The sequence below is a fragment of the Malaclemys terrapin genome, chromosome 1 (genome assembly GCF_027887155.1).
Source record: "Malaclemys terrapin pileata isolate rMalTer1 chromosome 1, rMalTer1.hap1, whole genome shotgun sequence".
NCBI classification, from domain to species: domain Eukaryota; kingdom Metazoa; phylum Chordata; order Testudines; family Emydidae; genus Malaclemys; species Malaclemys terrapin.
Window position 1 is genome coordinate 125,191,740 of NC_071505.1, and position 21,452 is coordinate 125,213,191.

The window sequence follows — 21,452 nt, forward strand, 5'->3', positions numbered from 1 at the left end:
TTATCTGAATGTTCTCACAAGTAAAGAGAAATACACATTCATATAAACTGAACTAAATGCTCTGCTGGTGCAATTCTATTGGCTGCAACAGAGATCATCAGCAGAAAATCTGATCTAAGGTTACCATATTTGCACAGTCAAAAAAGAGGACAGGGGGAGGAGCCCCACTCTAGCCCCGCCCCTGCCCTGCCCCGCCCCCAATCACTCCATCCCACCCCCTGACTGCCCCCTGCTCCTTGTCCCCTGACTGCCCCCTCCTGGGACCCCTGCCTCTAACTGCCCCCCTAAGACCCTACCTGTCCCCTGACTGCCCCAACCCTTATCCACACTCCTACCCCATATTCACACCCCCGCCCCCAGACAGACCCCCGGGACTCCCATGCCCTATCCAACTGCTCCCTGCCCACTGACAGGACCCCCAGAACTCCTGACCCATCCCACCCCCTCTGCTCCCTGCCTGCCTCAACCCCTCTCCACACTCCTGCCCCCCTGACAGCCCCCCAGAATCCCCGACCCATCTAACCCCCCTGCTCCCTGTCCCTGACTGTCCCAACCCCTCTCCACACCCCTGCCCCCCTGACAGCCCCCCCGAACTCCCGACCCATCCAACCCCCCCACTCCCTGTCCCCCGACCAGGGCCGGCTTTAACAAGAGCCCAGGAATCAGGCTGCGCTCCGGCCGGAGTCGCGAGGTTTGAGGCCAGGCCGGAGGTGCTCGGCCGGGGCCGGGCCGGCCACCCTGGGGCCCGAGCCAGGCCGGAGCCGCTGGGGTCAGGGCCGGTGCATTCGGCCAGAACCGGCGCCGCTGGGGCCGGGGGTGCTCGGCCAGCGCCGCTTGGCTGGAACTGGGGCCCGAGCCAGCCCGAGCTGGAGCCGCGGGGGCCGGCCGGACCGGAGGTGCTCGGCCGAGGCCGGGCCAGCCGCCCTGGGGCCTGAGCCGGGCCGGAATCGCTGGGGTCATTACTGACCTCCAATTGCATGAAACTTCACGATAAACAGGTTCAACTGTATAAAGAGAAAGTTAAACTCACACATTTCATCTGAATTTTTTCTAGCAGAAAATTACTCTTTAAAATGTAGCAAACGAGTATTTTCTTTTGGGTTTGTTTGTTTGTTTTGAAGTTGTCTCTTCTTTAAATAAGAATTAAAAATATTTTGGTATTATCCCAGAGGTCATTTACTATCTCAGCTCATTGAAGAGGAGTTAAAACAGTCACAGAAAATTGCTACATACTTTTAAGACCTGATTGTCCCTTTACACCACACAGAGGCAAAATTCCTTCCCTCCTCCCCCGCCTTCTCTCATGAAGGGAAAGCAATATTCTATTGACACATAACAGTAAGTATTGTAATAGATTACTATCCCTCCACACCACACATACACTGGCTGAGCTGCACTGACTAGCAGAGACACAGTTCCATCCATTCCCTTCCCTACCCACCTATGAGCAGAGAAGGGAAGCATCAGGTGTGCCACCCCTCTATGCTTGCAGTGGAGATGCAGGGAAACCACGCAGACATGTTGGGTGGGGAATATTACTTCCCATCCTTAGAGACCTGTACAGCCCTCAAAGTCTGGGCACCAGTCTAATGAACATATCTTTTTTTTTTTTTAACTCTTTAAAACACTAGGATTGCTAAAAACTAAACAAATCAATCCCCATACCCAATGAAGTTAACAGACTCAGGCCCCCTACACAGGGAGGATCAAATAATATTTTATTGGCAAGCATTTTGCACAACATTTAATTTTGCTGAACATGAAGCAGGGGGTGGGGTAAGAGAGGAGGTGGGAATAATTCTGTGCCTGTAAGCATTGAACTGCCAAGATTTCTAAAGAGAGTCAGAAGTTTCTTGTCAAAATTCTTGAGAGAAGGTGCAATCTCTTTGCATTACCATCAGTACCCTTTTTGTCAGCCTGACCTTTACATTCGTGTTGGGCCCTGATTACACCAGATTTTCTCTTTCTGTGCTATCCAAACTGAGGGAAAGGATAGGAAGGACTCCACTACTGTCCCTCACTGGTAGAAAAAAGAGATAAGACTTAAAGTATTGCTTATCCTTTCTTTTCTTTATGGCAATGTGCTTAAACACCCTACCCTGGATTATTAATAGCATCTCCACAAGCTCTCTCTCTCAAACATGCATCTGTACAAACCATGCCATCTTCTGGTGCTTCCTGGCAGCAGAAAAGAAATACCAGTGTCAGAGTTTAATGAGTTGCCACTGTCCCTATATACACAGGTAACCCTCCCTTTATCCCTCACATGACTGAGTGAAATACTAGCCTTAATGTATCAGGGCTATTCCAAGGACTGAAACTACACTGATAAATTAAAATGTCAGAAATATTAACCAAAAGCAAAAAAACAAACTACAACTTTCCTGTAAACTAAGTAGCATGCAGTGCTTTGTGAACCTTTGCAGAATGTCAAGTATCAGAGGGGTAGCCGTGTTAGTCTGAATCTGTAAAAAGCAACAGAGGGTCCTGTGGCACCTTTGAGACTAACAGAAGTACTGGGAGCCTAAGCTTTCGTGGGTAAGAACCTCACTTCTTCAGATGCAAGCAAGAAGTGAGGTTCTTACCCACGAAAGCTTATGCTCCCAGTACTTCTGTTGGTCTCAAACGTGCCACAGGACCCTCTGTTGCTTTTTGCAGAATGTGTTGCGCCTTTGCAGAATGTGTTAATCTAGACACTCACCACAGTGATGAGCGTGGTGTAAGAACCTGAACAGAATCTAGCAACTGATCTTTCAATCTAGCAAAATGTCCCATATACAGAGACAATTATGGGTAGTTACAATTACTCTTGAAATGTACTGAGCACTGGTGGACTAAAAAAGCTGGCCTGCATATGCCTTCCTTTAATTTTTTTTTTAAAAGAACGAAATATTGCCATATTCTACAGAAATGGTTCAAGACACTGCAGCCTACAACACAGCAACAACTGTATTTCTGGACCAATACTGTAGAATTACGCACACATAAAGCTATGTGATATGCAAGAGTTCAGACTAGATGACCTGGTAGTTTCTTCTGGCATTAACCTCTACGACTATGAGCTAGTTTATTTTTCACCATGAATGCTGTTTGTTTACTCTCAGCATTGCACTCAGCACAGAAAATGAATCTGGACCTGTGAGTTTTGCTTTTGTTTACAAAGCCAGGTTCATCTTCTCGTTCTCATGCAGCACTAGGAGAATGTTGCAAGCTTTGGGTATCCAAAAAGAAGGGGATTTTTTTCCATTATAAAAATAAATTGTTGTTGCATTTTTACAGTAAACCTAAGCATAAGCCTCAGATAAGTGTCCCTTTAACTTGGCATCCCATTGGAAGCAAGCTAGTGAAATTCATGAAAACTAATATTGCAGCCATTGCTCAGATAAGTAATGGCTGCAAGATGGAACCCAGGATTCTGGGATGCAATGGAAGAGGAGACTTAAAGCCTAGCAAGTGATTATAAAGTACCCATTAACTGAAGCCAGAGGACTTCCTTTAAAACAACAAGAAAGTTAAGTTCTCCTAGGGTGAAAGTCACCCAGCACAAGGCCTGTGCATCACTTAAATCCTACCCACCTCTTATCGTTAGGACTTAGAACAAGTAGTTCATAGGTCTTGCACTGCCCTTCTGCACAGGATTGAATGACACCCCTTGTCCTTAACAAACTATTTGAAAATATAGCAGTAACTGCCCTTCCCCATTCTCCCCTCACCTTTGGATTTGTTCATAGAGGGGACCCTCTGTGACTGGATCTCCCCCTTCCCATATGGAATAGGCCTAAAATGCCTCCATGGCACCTATCCCACCCAAACCCCACAGGAGGCACTCCATGATGCCAGGATCTGTATGGATGGAGAAGATGGTCTGTGCAGCCCAGCACTTAATGATAGAAGAACCATGGGAAACACACCATCCACTGGCCCTCTAGACCAGGGGTCGGCAACCTTTCAGAAGTGATGTGCCAAGTCTTCAATTATTCACTCTAATTTAAGATTTCACATGCCAGTAATACATTTTGGGGGAAGGAATAGCTCAGTGGTTTGAGCATTGGCCTACTAAACCCAGGGTTATGAGTTCAATCCTTGAGGGGGCCATTTAGGGATCTGGTACAAAATCAGTACTTGGTCCTGCTAGTGAAGGCAGGGGCTGGACTCAATGACCTTTAAGGTCCCTTCCAGGTCTAGGAGATAGGACATTGCCATTAATTTATTTATTTTATTTTAACATTTTTAGAAGGTCTCTTTCTATAAGTCTGTAATAGATAACTATGTAAAGTAAATAAGGTTTTTAAAATGTTTAAGAAGCTTCATTTTAAATTAAATTAAAATGCAGAGCCCCCCGGACCGGTAGCCAGGACCCGGGCAGTGAGAGCGCCACTGAAAATCGGCACGTGTGCCATAGGTTGCCTACCCCTGCTCTAGACACTACTAAGAAAAGATATTTTAGCCCGGGGCTGGTGTTCTATTTTCTGTGGGAATCCCCCTTCCAGAGGAGTGTCAACAGTAACCATGACCAGAGCTGGAGCGTGGGGACCTGCTAGGGGCCAGTCCTACCATCAGCGACTAACAGGAAGTGCTGTTTCCAAAGATACCTGTTTGTACTGTGAGAAACCCTGCAATAACGAGATAGCGAGCTCTTAAAATCCACAGAAGATATTGCTATGTAGCTTTAGTCATGGCAAAGGATAGGATCACCAGTGAACATCCCTTGGATCTGACAGTAGAGGTAACAATCATGATTTATTTACTTATAAATCCAATAAAAGCTCCAGGACCCTTTATCTTTGCTTTATGCTTGTCTAAGACTACAAGAAAGAGAGGGTCTCTTTAATGCATTGCTCTAGAAAGGCTCTGTATCTCATTTTGGTGTACAGGTGAGATAAGAAAACTGGCTCATGCATACTCAGAGTTAAAAAGTGACTTTGTATTAAATGACTTGGTTTAAAATTACTCTTCCGAGCAGACATTGTTAACCTCCAACTAGGGGGTTAACTGAGTGTTTTAATATGGACCTTGAATTCAGAAAAGCCAGTAATGACACTCCTGTAAAGAAAAAAAAAAAATCAATCATACCTACCCTCACAGCCCATAATTAAAATAAGATGAAGAATGTTACCCTTTAAGAAATAAAAAAGCCTGTAATTTTGACAGTAATCACACTACTAGTTTGAATCACTTTAAAACTCCACTCATCCAACATTGCCTGGTATTCTTTTAGCAAGATTTTGCTCTGTGTAAATCTGGAAAAACTCTATCGAGCTAAATGGAATTCAGCTCCACCTTTATTAGCGTCTCACCTCTGTTAAGCAGTCAGTTTTTCTGATCCTTCAGTGTTCGCTTAAGACAAGTTTTTCCATACTCCAGATTTACATCCGTGTAACAGAGTAGAATATCGCCTTTTCTCTACACAAAGACAAATTCTGGTTTACATGCACCAGAAGCACCTGCTGCTGAATTAACTGCTGAACTCTCCATACAAATACAGGCATAAGTTCACAGCAGTATTTGGGGCAGTCCGCTCCAAAAATGTATGCAAAGTAATGGAGGACAGGTACACAATTCCTGATTCCAGCCATAGTTACTCCTCCAATGCTGAACAGGGTTACTGTGGCCTATATGAAGTCAATGGGAATTTTTCCATTGGGTTCAGTGGATTTTAGAACATACCCCAAACAGAGGGTGAAATCCTGCCCCCATTTAAGTCAATAGCAAAACTTCCTTTGTCTTCAGTGGGGCCAGGATTTACCCAGAGTGGACAGCCTGGATGCTGAGACATCTTTGTTGTCCCAACAGTGACTTTAATCCAACCTGTAGAGATTGTGTCTGAGATCTGATCCAATATGTGTGTGATTCAGAGGTTGCTCCTCCATGTACTGCATGCCAAGTACCTGACTCCAGTGCTGAGATGGAATTTGCTCAGGGAGTTGGGAGAACAGGTCACAGTACATTAGATGTCTGGTTTTGGGCGTAGTTTGCATCATACCTACGTACTCTCTTGAGCCAGCAACAGCAGCCGCTGATACAGAACATTTATGCGTCTAATCCAGCAGGAGTAACCTGGGTGGGGCTGAGGTGAGGATAGAGGACTGTGCAAGGAGCTACCACCAGCTAGGGTATGGATGCACAATTATGCTTTTCTTGAAACATACATGGGGGAGTGGCTATGCCACATCTCTCATGTTTGACAGAATTTGGCCCATAGAATTTAAAAACTTTTTTGCACTCCTCTAGCTCAAAGCCACCATGTTAAAAAGAATTGCAAGCCATTAATCTAGAATGTTGACTGTTCCCTTTGAAGGAAGCGGGGGCATGTAAAAACAAACAAGTTACTTGACCCTCTTATTGCACATCCAACATTTAAAGACAAAATCTCCTGAAGATGTTCAGTTCATGGATTCAAACTTAGTGCTGCTTTCAAGGCCATCCAGACTGATAATACTGTAATGACTCGGAAGGAGCTGTTACTGCCAAATGGATCACTGACCTAGGAAGAAAAAATTCTCTCTGTGGGCCATGACCCAATGCACCCTAATGACTCAGAGGTCTATCATGTCAAGAATCCGCATTTGAATAAATCTCAGGTCACATATTTACCCAATCTGGTGAGTACTATGCATTTTAAAAACTTTATAATTATGTATTTACATGATCATTTGTAATGGCTGAGAAGCTTTGCAATGAATACATAACCTGTAACAGCTCTTTCAGAGCCATGGTGAATTGTCAAGTAAATATGTGGAAAGGTAGTATTTAAATCACCTATTATCAGGACTTTTTTGTTTCAAATAACTACTGATCACTTTTTAAAACCTCCTATTTAGAAAATGACCCTGAAGTATAGACCAAATCCTGAGGTCCTTACTCAAGCAAATTCACATTGAATCAGTGGAAAGAGGCTTTTGTGAGGACTGAGTAAATCTATTTTAAACACTGAAAAATGGTCTCAGGAGCTGGCCCATATTTACTGCTGCTATGGGGTTAATTTGTCAATGGGACTTTAAGTGTAGTTAGGTGGAATTTTTATACCCCTGGTCCATATCCTCAGGTGGTATAAACTGGCATAGCTCCATTGAAGACAATGGAACTATGCTGATTTACACAAGTTGATGATCCAGGCCCAGGTACTTTTTTTCCTTTTGACAATACCACTTTAAAAAATATAATGGAGGAACAGAAGAGTCAGGAAATTGGTAATGACATATGAAGCTCTCCACCTCTTGGTCACTGCTTTGAATCAGATCAATGTCAGCAAACCTAAAGTTGTTACTATCTGATAAATGTTTGGTGATCTATGTGAAATGAGTTAGTAGATTCTGACTAATTCCTAGTACACAGCTATCCATATCATACAAAAACTATCACAATTGGCAGCAACGAGGCACCAAGGACTGAACTGCTTAAAAAAAAAAAAAAAAAACCTACATTCTCATCTTTAAAGGGAAAGAGGTCTCTTTTTATCACAATAGCAAACATATGATAGTGGAACCTGTAGGATTTATCTCAACCAGCATAATTAAGGTAAAACTCAAACTTGCCCGATCTACACTAGCATTTGACAACACGTTCACCGTAACAGGTTAGTTATCACATTGTAAACAACCACATTTTTCTACTAATATAGACAGACTCCAAGAGAAGTTTTAGGCAAACCTTGCTCTACCAGTGCTCATGCTGTAAACCTGTCTCTGGGTAAACTTTAGCCACTGGCACTTTCAATTTAATATTATTATATTAATTATTATGTATGTTGTGGTAGCACCTAGGAGCCCCAGTCATGGACCAGGACCCCATTGTGCTAGGTGCTGTACAAACATAGAACAAAAAGATGGTCCCTGCCCCAAAGAGCTTCAATCCAGTACCTTCCCGGAGGACTACATTAAAAAATAATAATTAAGGAAATGTAATGATAAAAAACTATGGCCAAAATTTTCAAACCGGGACACCTAAAGTCAGATGTCTCACTGCATGTTTGAATGCATACATAAAAGTGGCTAATGGACTCAAGTTGCAGTGGGGGAGGATTATGTTGGATATTGGGAAAAACTTTTTCACTAGGAGGGTGGTGAAGCACTGGAATGGGTTACCTAGGGAGATGGTGGAATCTCCTTCCTTAGAGGTTTTTAAGGTCAGGCTTGACAAAGCCCTGGCTGGGATGATTTAATTGGGGATTAGTCCTGCTTTGAGCAGGGGATTGGACTAGATGACCTCCTGAGGTCTCTTCCAACCCTGATATTCTATGATTCTATGACTATCGTTTTAGAGATGTCAAGGACTCAGTTTCTATTAAAGCCCATGTAAGTACTCTGATTTAAACTCTCAAAGCCAAGGAAAGTCAGACTATCTAAGCTGAAAATAAAGAATGACATTCAAACTCTAGTCTTAAATCATGTCTTAGGCTTTTCCTCCACACATAAGATGAGCATTAAGGCTGGAGTGTTGGCCTAGATTTCCAGCCTCAGCCCTGAATTCCCTCATTTTTGCAAATATAATTTCAACCCTCAACATCCCTGCACAGTAGTTTGATGACTTCACTCTTTTATTCATCATAGCTAATTCTCTGAATGCATATGTTTGCGCATACGCATGGGGGAGAGACAGGATGAATCCTGAGTGGGGGGAGGGGGTAGGGGGGCGGGGAAATCAGCTGAACACTGCACTCCTACACTGGGTTTGGCATACTAAAATCACAGGCTTTTCACAACCCTCAGTTATATTATTCATGCAGAATGCACTCAGCTTTCTATTGTTCCTGCACTCATTGTTTATAAATGAGTCTTTTGCTTCATCTGGGGATGGAAGTTCCTTTAAGTTTCCCCCAGTCAAAGTACTTCTGTAATGAGCTACCATGCTATTGCTCAGAGACTTAAAGAAGTTTCTGGAAGTGCTTGTGCCTCTAGAAACAAGAAATTGTCTTGTCTTACTGAATTGAGAAGAAAAATTCAAGATGGTTGTTTTGTTTTGGTAAATCCCAGATACACATGTTTCTAATTGTTTCTTTAAGGTACTGAATCTTGGAGAAACAATTAAATGCTTCATTGTCTTCTTCAATACTACAATATCTGCAGAGGGAGTTTCTTTACATATATTAAGTCTCCTGCTTTTATACATCACCTAAATATTCCAGACACTGAAACAGAAAAAACATAATGACAGTGAGACAAGGCTTAAAATGCTATACTTTCTATAAACCTTATCCTTCATGGTGGGATATGAAAAGTACTAGAAAATGGTGGTCCTTTCTATTAAGGCCAATACAACTACCACAAAGCACATAACCCCTTTTGTCTAACAATATTGTGAATTTCATGATTTCGCTTGTTCAACAGTTCAGACTGTCATCATTAATCCTGGCAGTTGTGCAAGATCCTAATGTATTCCACAGTTTAGAGTTTTTTCAATCCAATTTAAGTTAATAAACAGTGGACTGAATCACAAAAAGAAAAGAATAAGTTAATCACATGGCAACTTAAATCGCTTTGGGATTCAGAGGACATCCCACTATCTAGGGTCTAATATCATAGCATTTTAAAAGAGGGATGGATCTCTGTCTTGCTCATCAATTGTATTGTACATCTTTTTTTCAAGTAGAATGGATTACTTTTACGCTACTGACTTGGCTGGGATATCTCAAATGCTAAGGTGACAAGAGATAAACTACCCCCTAACCCATCAGAGAAAAAAATAGAGTCAAATGCATGCATCATTTAGTCTGAAAAGAAAGTTCGGTATTTAATTTCGGATTCATGGAATGTAAGGATTTGCAAGTGATTGGGAATGAATTTACAGTTAAACAAATGTGAAGGAAAGAAGAAAAAAAAACAATTCCAGGGCTTTCATAAATGATTTATCCTCCTCTTGCAACTAGCAATGGACTTTGTGAAATGGGTTTGTTTAATAGGATCTTTTGAATATTAGCTCTGACTTGTTTGTTACAGCTGAGATTTTACAAAAGCTTCTCCAAGACCAATATCTTTAGTACTACTTGCCAAAATGCCTCTCTAGGTTCCCAGGGTTCTGTCTTAATTTGTTAGTTCCTTTCGTCCTCCCTCCAAATAACCAGGCCAGAGTCAGATCTCTGTTACACCACTGCAAATCCAAAGTCTCTCCTTTGAAGTCAATCGAGCTACTCTGGATTTACACCTGTCCAGATTAGATGAAAATCTGACTCTAGAGTTCAGATTCTGAGTTAGTTGAATAGTGTTTACTTTTATCAAATGCATTTTCCCCCCATCCACTTTAACACAGAATTAAATCTTATACGACCAGATTCTGCCACCCTTACTCATGTTGAGTAGTACCTCACTACTTGATTAGTCCCTCTGAAATCAATGTAGCTACTACTCACAGAGTTGAATATTCAAGACAAATTGGTAGAATCTGGCCCATAATTAGCAAAAGGAACTGTTATCTAAAAAATACTAAAGATTACAGATTATCAAAAAAAGGGAACAGTAACAGACTGCTTTATATTGGTTTTACAACTCCAGTTATTTCTTGATGTATTTAGATTTTAAAATGGTAGGTTTCTGATTAAGAAGAAAAAAAAAATATAAATGTTCCTGTTGCTGTAAGAGTCCATTCAATTTTAGTACAGCGAAGAACAGATTAAAATAACCCCATTTAGGAGTTGAGAGTAAATAATCAACAAATCTAGAAACTGGTCAGTGCCTTGTACATGAGTTAGCACACAGAAGAAAGCACAGTGTGGGAGGGAGGTGGATTGCAAGAAGCAAACTTGTGTTTATTTTAAACACTGTGCCCATTCAAAATAGTCATATCGGCATCTATTTCTAAGAGCAAGCAAAGTCACTATGTATTTAACATAGTAAAATGCCTTTTTCATCAATTAAGACAACAGAACAGATGCAAATGAACCAATCAGGGATTTAGAGTGAGCTATCAGTGTTAGAAAGCTAGTCTGAACATTCCAGTTGAGTCACCACAGAGAAGTGGGGGGGAGGGGAAGAAAGGGGGGAAATAAATTACTGTGTGCAACTCCATCTGCAAACTGCTTCTCCCGCACTGGTATGTAATAAAATGTGTTGCTAAGATACAAGCTGCTAAAGAAGTTCATTAAAGGACACTTTAAACAAAGCTGCCAGACTCTTTTCCCTTTAAAGACTGCTTATTTGGTTCTGTCCCTTGTATTTATAATTAGATCCTCTATATGAAGAGATTGTACTCCATCCAAGCCTACTCAGCAAAGAATGTTAACAAAATAACGTAAATCAGACTGACTTTGGTTATATATATTTATGGGCTGCAGGGATGTTTACAGAAACATATTTAGGTTCCACTTTTACTGTTTAATGAGAAATAAACCTTTGAAAAGTAGCTTCTCCATTTGCTGGAAAGTGGAATTGTCAATTTCTATAATGGCATTTTACTTTCTCATCACTCTGACCTAACTTTTAGAACGGATGAGAATACTTTAGGGAAAAGAGCCTGGGTCTTTGTTGTTAAGTTTGGAATCTGGGAGGCATCTGTCTCTTAACTTACCTTTCATGTGCAAAACAATATTATGCTACAGACACTGAAAAAGAGGCCAAGATTATTTATGCCTTTCTGCTGGCAATTTGTCCAGTTTTTCATCTGTATGTTGGTTCGTAGACATATGTTAACAATTTCCAAAACTTCCTTGATCTTAATGCATTAACAACACCAATAAGTCTATTTTGTGACATTTTCTTTCAGGCAAAGATATGTTATCAGGGAGGCCTTTATCTGACCTTCTACAGAATTCTTCTCCTCTCTGTAGTAACATCTTGATAGTGGGGATTTTTGTTGTGGTGGGCGGGGAGGAGAGAGGGTGAAGAAGGAGCAAGATATTTTTTGCATTCGCTTACTGTGCTGAAAAATTATATTTTAAGAAATAATTCTAGTATTTATCTGTGGTGCATTTAATAGCACATGAAATGAATAAATCATAGAGCACAGTTAGTATCACTGATTATAGGAAATGCTACTTGTCACTTTGTAACCTGCATCTCATATTAAATTCTGTATCACAGTCACCAGTATGTATATATTTTTAATTACATTTTCAGGCTCATTTACATGCGCATATTGGCTTTCTGCCTGAATGATATCAAAAAGAAAGACCTTTCAACACACACACACACACACTTGAATCTGTACATTTGAGAGACAGGAATCTTGTCTCATCTTTTTCATACTTAAGAAAAGCTTCAATTCGTCAATAAATCTTTAGGCAATCCTAGCTGATTCAAAGAGCTTCAGAAAATAGAAAATGACAGAAAATGCAGGTTAATCTCTGTTGCATGTCAAAGGTTTCAATGTTCTCACTTGACTCATGTTAATCAAAATGCAATATTTTTTTTTTTTTACTTTCTGTAATCTTTAAAATCTGTTATCAATAGCGGAGTTAGCTCAAAAAGTCTCTTCCTTTCCTCCCCTTCTCCCTGGATGCAAGATAAGGTACCTCGTAAAGAAAGGACAACAATATCAAGAGAAATAGTTCTGGAAAGAAAAACGTTCTATATACTATACAGATTTGTTTTCTGTTTCAAGCCCAGTGACATGCTTCTGTTGATTAGATGTAAGCAATCAGACAAATTTTTAGGCAAACACACTCTTCCTGCCACAGCCTGTACACCTAGTCTCTTAGGACTAAATCCCAACTTTGAAAATGAGCACCATTTCTCAAACACACAGATCAGCACTGCAGATCATTTCTACAGAATTCTTAGACAAAATGCTACACTAGAGTTACTTCTTGTGTTGATTTTACTGCAGCCACATTCAGGCCTAGTTCTGTGTTTTACTTTCCAGCAGCCAAGTGCATCCATTTCTATCCTAAATTTGGGCCACACATTTACTATTCTGTGAGTTTAAAAAAAATGCTGATTCATATTTTTTTTCCTTTTTCTTTGTATATTAAACAGTCTGCATGTGCTGTGCAAAAAAAAAAAAAAAGTAGTACATATTAGATTTCAATAGATGCTTACTATTAGGAGTCAGAGGTTGTAACTAGAACTAAGCCGCATCAGCAATTTCATGACACTCTGGAAATTGCTACTACATAACAATAAGTAGCTGATTCAAAAAAAATGAGAGCGCGCGCTTAAGGAAGTACATTTTATCTTCAGAAGAGCATTTTCAAACAATAAGGTGGTACCACCTTAAGTAAAAAAGAAATCCTCAAATATGATATACGTAAGGGAAATGTACATAGGATGATTTAACAAGGAGAGGTGAAAAGGCAGACCAAATATGATTCTGTCAGGCTAAACTAACTGACTTTACTTTAATGGCAGAAAAACACATTTGCATTTCAAATAATCCAATTCTTTTTTTGTTCTTCTTTGTTCTTATCTTAACTTGCAGCACATTTTTTTATACTTTGCTAGCTTCAGTTGACTACGCATGTAGAAATTGCCCCCTTTTTGACATCATGGTCACACATACACCATTTACCATGGCCTTGTCTTATTGATTTGCAAACTTCTACCCTTTAACTCTATTGATTAGAAACTGTGTTGATGCCTCAGATTTGGTGGGGGGGGGCGGGGGGGAACTGTATCATTTTATAATCAGTGTATATTTTATCTTTACCATAAAGAGGAAAGCACAGAGGAAAAGGTTAAAAGTAACTTTATATTAATGTGCCTTTCTACGTCTTTGTAGCTTTCAACTGAAAAAAATCAAATCTGGAATGAGATGAGAAATGGCTTCCTCAACTTGAACAAAAAAGTGTTTAGAATGATGCACTGTCCCACTGGAAATGTGATTTCACATTACCCTACAAAACCCATTTCCCTAGTCTCATACTACAAAGAGACACTTAGGACCATATTCTACTTTCTCACCGCAAGCAGACTTCCCATTGAAGTCAACAGGCCAGATCCTCAAATGGAGTAAATTGGCATAGCTCCATTGAAGCCACACCGATCTGGATGAGCTGAGGATCTGGACCACTAATTAAACTTCTGTGAAAAGAGTGAGAGGGGAGTGTGGCCTATAAGCGCTGCATACATACATAACACTTTCTAACTCTGTGACACAGGATACCTACAAAATACATTCCACGCATACAACAAAAGTTTCTCTGATATGTTTGCTATCAAAGCATCAAATATTTAAGAACAAATATCTGCTTGCTGCAGTACAATTAAATATTTCACAACATGTAACAGGTAGCAAGTACCTTTAGCGTAAGACTACATGTGAAATAAAAAGGTATTGTTACTATAATTCCTTTTTCTGAATAGACAAAGGCATTAGAAGGAAAAAATTGCTAAATCACAGGGATAATCATCATAGCCAGCTCCTCTAATGAGGCATCATGGGATTACTGGAGTTATTATAAGAGTCATCTTATTGAAGAAATTCAAAGTTAATTGAAATCAATTGTACTGTTCTGACAGCAGGTGTTTTAAGTGGCTAAAATATCAAAGTGTACTCTTTAAAATGGTTAGAATGAATGTTACATTCACTTTCCAACCCTTAGCACTGCCAAGTGAAGTACTGTACATGTACAGAATAGTGTACAGTAAAAGAAAAATGCTAGAATAATACCACATTTCACCTGCCAATCAGACTGCCACCAAGCAAATGTTGATCAAAATCCCCTTCAGCACTATGTTTACATTCAGGGTTGGCAATTTCAGTAGTTTTTATAAGGGCAAATCAAACGCAAAGCAGAAAGCCACAAGTATGTTTGTGTTGTGCTTCAAACTCTGTGAAAATGCTTTTTACAACCTTTCCTCCCCTCCCCCAATATGGGCACCTAATCTCATGTAACTTTATTGAAAGCATAAAGAAGAATGCTAGGATTGCCTTTATATAAACTATACTCCCAAATTTCCTCTCCAAGGAGCTGATGGTAAATTTGTCATTTTTTACTCAGATAGCAAAGCAACCAATAAATTACTAGCTGATTGTAGCAAAACATGAGGAACTATAGCTTTCTAAATTACCAGCCCAGAACTAATCTTCACTTAGATCCAATAACTTCACTTGATTTTCCATTTGTTCAGAAGTCCCAGTGAAGTCAATAGAAGCTCTGTGTACAGAAGGACTGCAAAGTCAAGCCCACATTTAAATTACTTCTTGTGTCTGCATTTAAAGACTCAAAGCATAATTGGAAAGTTTAAAATTCCACTTCAAGGTTCATCACCAATTTAGAGCCTGATCCAATGGGAATACTGGGGCAGAGACCGTCTTTTTGTTCTGTTTTTACAGCACCTAGCACAGTGGGCTCTTGGTCCATGACTAGGGCTCCTAGGTGCTACTTCAATACAAATAAATAAATAATAATCTCTATTGACTTCAATGAGCATTGGATATGGCCCTTAGATCCAAATGATTCCAAATGGATACTACTGCCACCAAAATAAATTTAGAGTTCTCTCTCTCTCTCTCTCTCAGCAGAATTTGACCTTGGTTCTACTTAATTTGGAAACCCCATTCAGGTCTTATCTCTGTTTTCATTGACACTTGTAACCTCTATTTTATTTCAACAATTTTGAAAGTACCCAACCATATGAAATACTGAGCTTTAGCAAATGTCAATAATTTCCCCTTTAACATGTGTAAACAATGCTGCCATTTTCAGGCATAGTCCAGCTTGGATTTCACTAAACCAAAAAACACCCCTCTGAAAGACAGACACAACATATGTAAAGCAGACATCTTGAACGAAAGAGTCTCCAACAAACTCCCCATGCTTAAGAAGTGCACACTAATTTTACAAAGTCTAACACATCCTATGAAGATATTTTGACAGGGGTCACCAATGGCAAAATACAGTCAATGATTTAATTTCAGGTATGCACTACAAAAAGACAAACCAGCAATAACCCCACCTTTGGACAGCCTCTTTGAAACTAACGTTGATTTTCTATGTAGATAGTAAATTATGGTAAAGAAATGAGGCAATGCACAAGTGAATGGCATATACATAATGTCTTTCAGGAAGACATATTTTTATTGCTGTGCTCCAGGACAGGCTGTTTGAATTCAGAGTTCATCACAGTTGAAAATATAGCAGTCTACACATCCTTACTGTTAATTTTCCAAGATCTGGTTTACCACCCAATGCTTATGTCAGAAACAGTTTAACTTGTGATTTGGGTTTTTGTTTTGTTTTTTAATCAGTTAAGTGTTATTATTAAGAAGTAACTTTAATAAAAAAAAAAACAGTATACTGACTTCATGGCCAAACAGAATGCACAAAAATATGTGCAGCAAAGTACCTCAACCTTTTAAAGAACAAACCTGGTTCTTATGATTACTCTTTTATTTACATATAAATGCTTATTGCTTGACAATTTAGATAAAAATGTTACTGCTGCTCTGCATGTGATGTGGATTCACGGTGTAAAACCACTGGACCAACTAATGGAGTCTTCACACATCATATCTCGTTAAAGAAGAGGTAACCCACTCTCAAATGGTATTACAATTCATCAAAACTATAGTGTACAAAATGTGTAGGTAGACACACGTAAGACAAGTCTAACTTTGCCTTTCTGAGCAAGAGGTAAATTTAAGTATTGATGTAAGTGACACTAAAAAAAACCCAAAGAACATCTTTAATATTTTCCCAACATTTTCGAATAAATATTATAAAGTACATTTATTTCCATATTCCTGTACATTGACAATGTAGGAGAAATACTGGATGACTGTACAGGAATTTAATTTGGTTGTAAATTGAAATCTAATTTCTTGCATAAATCTATGTTTAGCACATTTGAGCCCATGCCCAAATGCGTGAATCTGTCTGGATACTTTGTCTGTGTTCTTATTTTTAATTTTTTTAAAAAGTAAAAGTTGCAATAATTCCAATGGCTCAGAAGGGAAACTGATGATTGGGGCAGTGAAAAATACTACTCCCCATGGTTATATTTGTAAACAGCTGTAGTTAGTGTAATGATCTATTCATTTTACTATCTTTTTCATCATCCACATGTGCATTTTAACTGAAATGTAATCTTAATATCTTGTATTTAGTGCATGCACAATAAAGACCAAGATTATTAAACAAATCTACAACTGATTTAAAAAGAAATTAAAAACCCACGGTTTTCAAAAGTATATATTGAAACAATCACTTCTGTCCCTCCAAGCTACATAAGGTTTCTTTAAATGTATAGCAGGAGAGAGGGGGTGTTGTACTCATGCAAGCAAGAGGCTGAAATCAGTAACAGATCCATGATTGGTCAAACACCTACTACACTAATTTTAAAGGTACCTCTATCATACCCTGTAGCACCTGATAATTCAGTGATGGACTTTTTCTAAGGAGAAATTGCTAATCATACCAAAACCTGCAAAGTTACATGATATTTTTGTGACATGGTCAAAGGCTGAGCTCTCCAAACTCATTTCATTTGTGACCTAAGAAAGATTCAAACCAAGCCTCCAGAGGTGGCAGTCTGGAGCAACAGCATGCTAAATCACCAACTAGCCCCTATCTATAAGCCCTTGTTGCATAGAACGTCAAAATAAGCAGAAGAAATATAATACTGTCCACTTCTGTAGAAAAATACTAGTTTCAATCACTAGGCCAATATTTACTGTTTTCTGATTTTTATTTTTAATTACTTTGCACTTTACAGGGATTTTTAGAAAATAGGGTGAGTAGTGGGAGTTAAAAAGATATCATGTAACCCTTGTTTACAAGTTAGTTTGGGATTCAAAGAAAATGTTGTGTAAGATTGATAACAATATTCTACACCCAGCTGCATCAGAATGTTCAAATTGTATTTTCAGATGTCTCGCTCTGCCTTATCTAAATTCCAGCATGTCACATAATAAATAGCTTCTCATTTACTATCATCATAAAAATTTAAACAGCCTTGAAATAGTTGCTACAATAGAGAAAAAACGATCAAATGTATGTTCTAAATACCACTTAAAACCAGTAAAACTATTTCCATATTGAAGAAAGAACACATAAAGATGCATTGTTGCAGTAAAGGCTGTTACCTTGTTTAAAAAAAATCTCTACTCAGTGTAGTAGTATTAGAGTCAACAACTTGCTGTTTTACACAGCATAAAAGGACTAACAGCCCTTAGCTATCATGTAGTGTCAGATTTGCTTTAAAAAATAAAGTATCTGATTTGATTTTATACAGTGATTAAACATCTTTGTGCTCTGCTGAGTAGGGTATTCTATCCCCTCCCCCTCCAAAAATGGCATCAAAGCAATCAAAATGGTAATGTTCAGCATGAATGGGGCCCCATCCCCCACCTTCAAACTCTGCAGACTTTTCTCCATGTTAGGAAGAAACCAACACCCCTTCTTCACAAAATGGAAGCTTCCACTACCAAATTGAGAGTGCTGACAAATTCTGATTACAATAAACTGGGCGGAAAAGGGTAGCATATAATCACCACCATCTATGCATGCATTCTATGAGCACGTATTAAATATGCACGGATCACTTTTCAACTTTAACCACAACTCCACGCGCACACACACACACAAATAATTCCCTCTCTTCCCCCCCGGAATATTACAAATCCCGAGGTTTCTTTCCTAGGGTGGAAGATTTTTTGTTTTGCGATAGAAAAAAAAAAGGCGCTGTTCCAAGTTTTGGTGCTGAAAGAGCTGCTGCATTCCGAAGGAATCGCGATCGATTCAGCCAGGGGAAAGGAGAGGGGTGATGGAGCAGGATCTAGCTGCCAAAGGGGCTTTTGGAAAGCTGCATGATCCTGCAGAGTGTGTGTGTGTGGGGGGGGAGGGAAATGTAATGGGGGGGGGAGTGGAACGGTGAAAGTTCTTCGCTATGGGGACTCAATCCGGCAGATCATGGACTCGCTTTCCAAGCTGCTGCTGCCGCTGCTTGGTTTAAGCATTAGAAGTACTGAAAGTGGAAGGAGCGGGGGTCAAGGGGGTGGGTCGGTGTGTGTGTGTGCCGCGTTTGCAAAGCGCAGGGGAAACATGGGCCTGCGGAGCGTTCAATGGCATCTGATCGTGGTGCTGAAACCTAACAATCACAGCTCCTCGCCATCAGCTGATCTAACCCAAACAAACTCACAATAGAGAACTTTCTTTCATCCTGAAAGAGGATTAGGGGCTGAGGAGGTGTCAAACATTGCACTATACACAGGGGTCACTTGAAACAAAAACAAAAAATAAAAGTTTTTTTGAGGGGGGAAGAGAGAGGAAGGTTTCTATTTTGTTTTGTTTCCCCTCCTCAGATTTTCCTATAACTGGAACAGGTTATTTTTAAAAAAGTGAAAGTGCCTAAGTGAACTCAAATCCAAAGCTAACACGTCAGATCAGACCAAGGGAAGAGAAAGACAAGTGCAAAAAAAAAAAGTGATCAATAAAAATCAGTTTTGCAATTGACACCAGAAATGGCTCCGACATGGGCTCCAGCCTCCTTGTTCCCAACTCTTGCTCAGCACATTGCATGGAAGTGCACAAAGTAGCCCAAGACAGGAGATTTTTCCATATTCCTAAAACATGTCGACCAACTCAAAATGGACGCCTCATTTTTTTTTATTATTTTTTTTTTTTACGTTTTAACTACTGCTTATCTTTTTACTATTATTATAACCCCCACCCCAGGCAAGGGAGCTAAGAAACGGATCTCGTTTTGAAAATATACATTTTCTCACTTTACACTTAGGAAAATGGATGTTTTATTCTCTGCTCTCGGTATTTTTCAGCTAACGCAGCCACTTTTAGGATGTTTAGAAAGTGCATTAGGGAAAAAAAGAGAACTGAATCGATCTAGTCCTTACTTGTTTTTCATTAAGAGCTGCTATTCTTGATTGCCTTTCATGGATTTGTTTCTTAAGATCACCGTTCTGCAAAAATGGCAATAAAATGCATATTAAAGGCAAAGTGTAAACTAACCCTGTCATGAATAAACTTGAGATTAGACATTGTTTAAAGGCAAAACCGTGTCATCAACGCCGTACAAAAGCATGCACACACACATAAACACCCTCTTTAGTCAAAAAGCTCAGTGAAGACTACAAAATGAGATCTCTTACTGATAAAGTTTCTCATCCTGCTGTCCCGGCACAACTGCGCTTATTACAGCAGGGATAAAATACTGAAGAAGAGGAAAAAAAGGATCTGCATTTACCTGTGGATCTTGCTTCATCTGTGCAACTAGTTTCTATAAAAAAATCACCCCAAAAAAAGGAGGAATTAGAAACTGTTTCAAGTTTAATGGATTTAAAAAAAAATGTGTGGGGGGGGGAAGGAGGGGGGTAAGGAACAAAGAGGCAAGTAAACACTGCGAGTCAGTTTCAAGCAAAGCTCATAAATATTCAAGTCTCGTCCTAATCTCTCCAACACACACAAGCACCAACCGCAATGTTAACTCCGATTCTCCACAACACACACACACAACTCAGCCGAACAGTCTCCCAAACTACTTTTGCAAAGTGTTCGATATTCCAAGGGGGATCGGGGGGGGGCTCTCGCCGGCTCCCCCAGGCTCAGCTCCAGCCTCCCCCCTCTTCACTCTCACTCCCAGCCCCCCTCCCCTGATCGATAGACCCTGCGACAAGAAGCAAACGCTCCTCGCTCAGCATGCAAGGCTGGCTCCCTGCGGGTCCCCCCCAGCCGCCCGCTCGCGCACCCCGGGGCCAGCCGCGCGGGCTCGCGGCGTTACCTGGTGACACTGGATTTCCACTTTTAACGCCTCTTGCAAGCTCTGTAGCTCCATCCCTGCAACTTGCCCGGCACTTTGCTGCCACTTTCGGAGCCCGGCGAAGTTTCTTTTGTTTTTGTTCCGTCGGCTCTCGGGGAGGGGGGGTTTGGTTTTTTCTCCGCAGCCACAAACCAACCCCCCCTCAGACAAGCCCACCCCGAGCAGAGCAATTTAAAAAAAAAAGCCACAACAACAATCGAAAGAAACAACTACTCAGGCTGCACAGCAAGTTCTTTGCCTCTTTGCTAGGGACACAGACTCATCACTCACTTTCCGCCAAACTAGGGGGGGGACTCCGCCCCAGCCCCCCCGCCAACGCTGCGACCGGGGCCCCAGGCGGCCCCCGCTCCGCCCAGGAGCCGAGTAACCGCCTCCCGCAGCCCGCCCGCCCCTCCGGTGGGGACGAGGGGGACTTAAAACGGCAGGGACTATATTTTCTCAGAGTGCGCGCCTTGATTTCACTTTGCCTCGGGAAAAGTTGTGCCACGGCTGTCAATGCTAATTCGGAGGTGCCCGGATGGAGCAAGGAGGGGGGGGGGGGAGGAAAAGGGACTGAAAGCTCCTCGCCTGGCGCATGCGCCGCGCGGCCGCCGCGGTGGGCAAGAGAACAACAAAGTAAGTGGTGGAGAGAGAGGGCAGCGCGAACTCCCGGGCGCGGGGCGGGCTCTACCCCGCGTCCCGCTGCCTCTGGGTGCCAAGCAAGCGTGGGGCTGCGGGGCAAGGCAAGTGCTGCTGGTGCCTCCCTCACCGCGGCCGCGGGGCTGCTCTTGCCCGGCCTGGACCTGGGGGCAAGGGGCGGGGAGTATT

General features: G+C 40.9%; 1 protein-coding gene across 5 annotated transcripts in view; it reads right to left on the reverse strand.

The window, feature by feature from the left end:
• The window catches only part of PHF21B (PHD finger protein 21B), a 219,981-nt gene extending 198,891 nt beyond the window's left edge, over window positions 1-21,090 (reverse strand). Inside the window, exons 1-3 of one of the 5 annotated variants that reach the window (XR_008445957.1) lie at window positions 20,607-21,090; window positions 20,073-20,105; window positions 19,723-19,788 (exon numbers count right to left, since the gene is read on the reverse strand). Coding sequence is in view for 4 of the 5 variants with exons in the window: in XM_054038136.1 (XP_053894111.1) it covers window positions 19,723-19,788; window positions 20,073-20,105; window positions 20,607-20,660 (153 nt within the window). In the remaining variant the exon portion in view is untranslated. The remainder of the gene's footprint in view (window positions 1-19,722; window positions 19,789-20,072; window positions 20,106-20,606) is intronic. The other 4 variants (XM_054038136.1, XM_054038110.1, XM_054038148.1 and 1 more) reach the window with 4 other exon arrangements.
• Window positions 21,091-21,452: the final 362 nt, after the last annotated feature.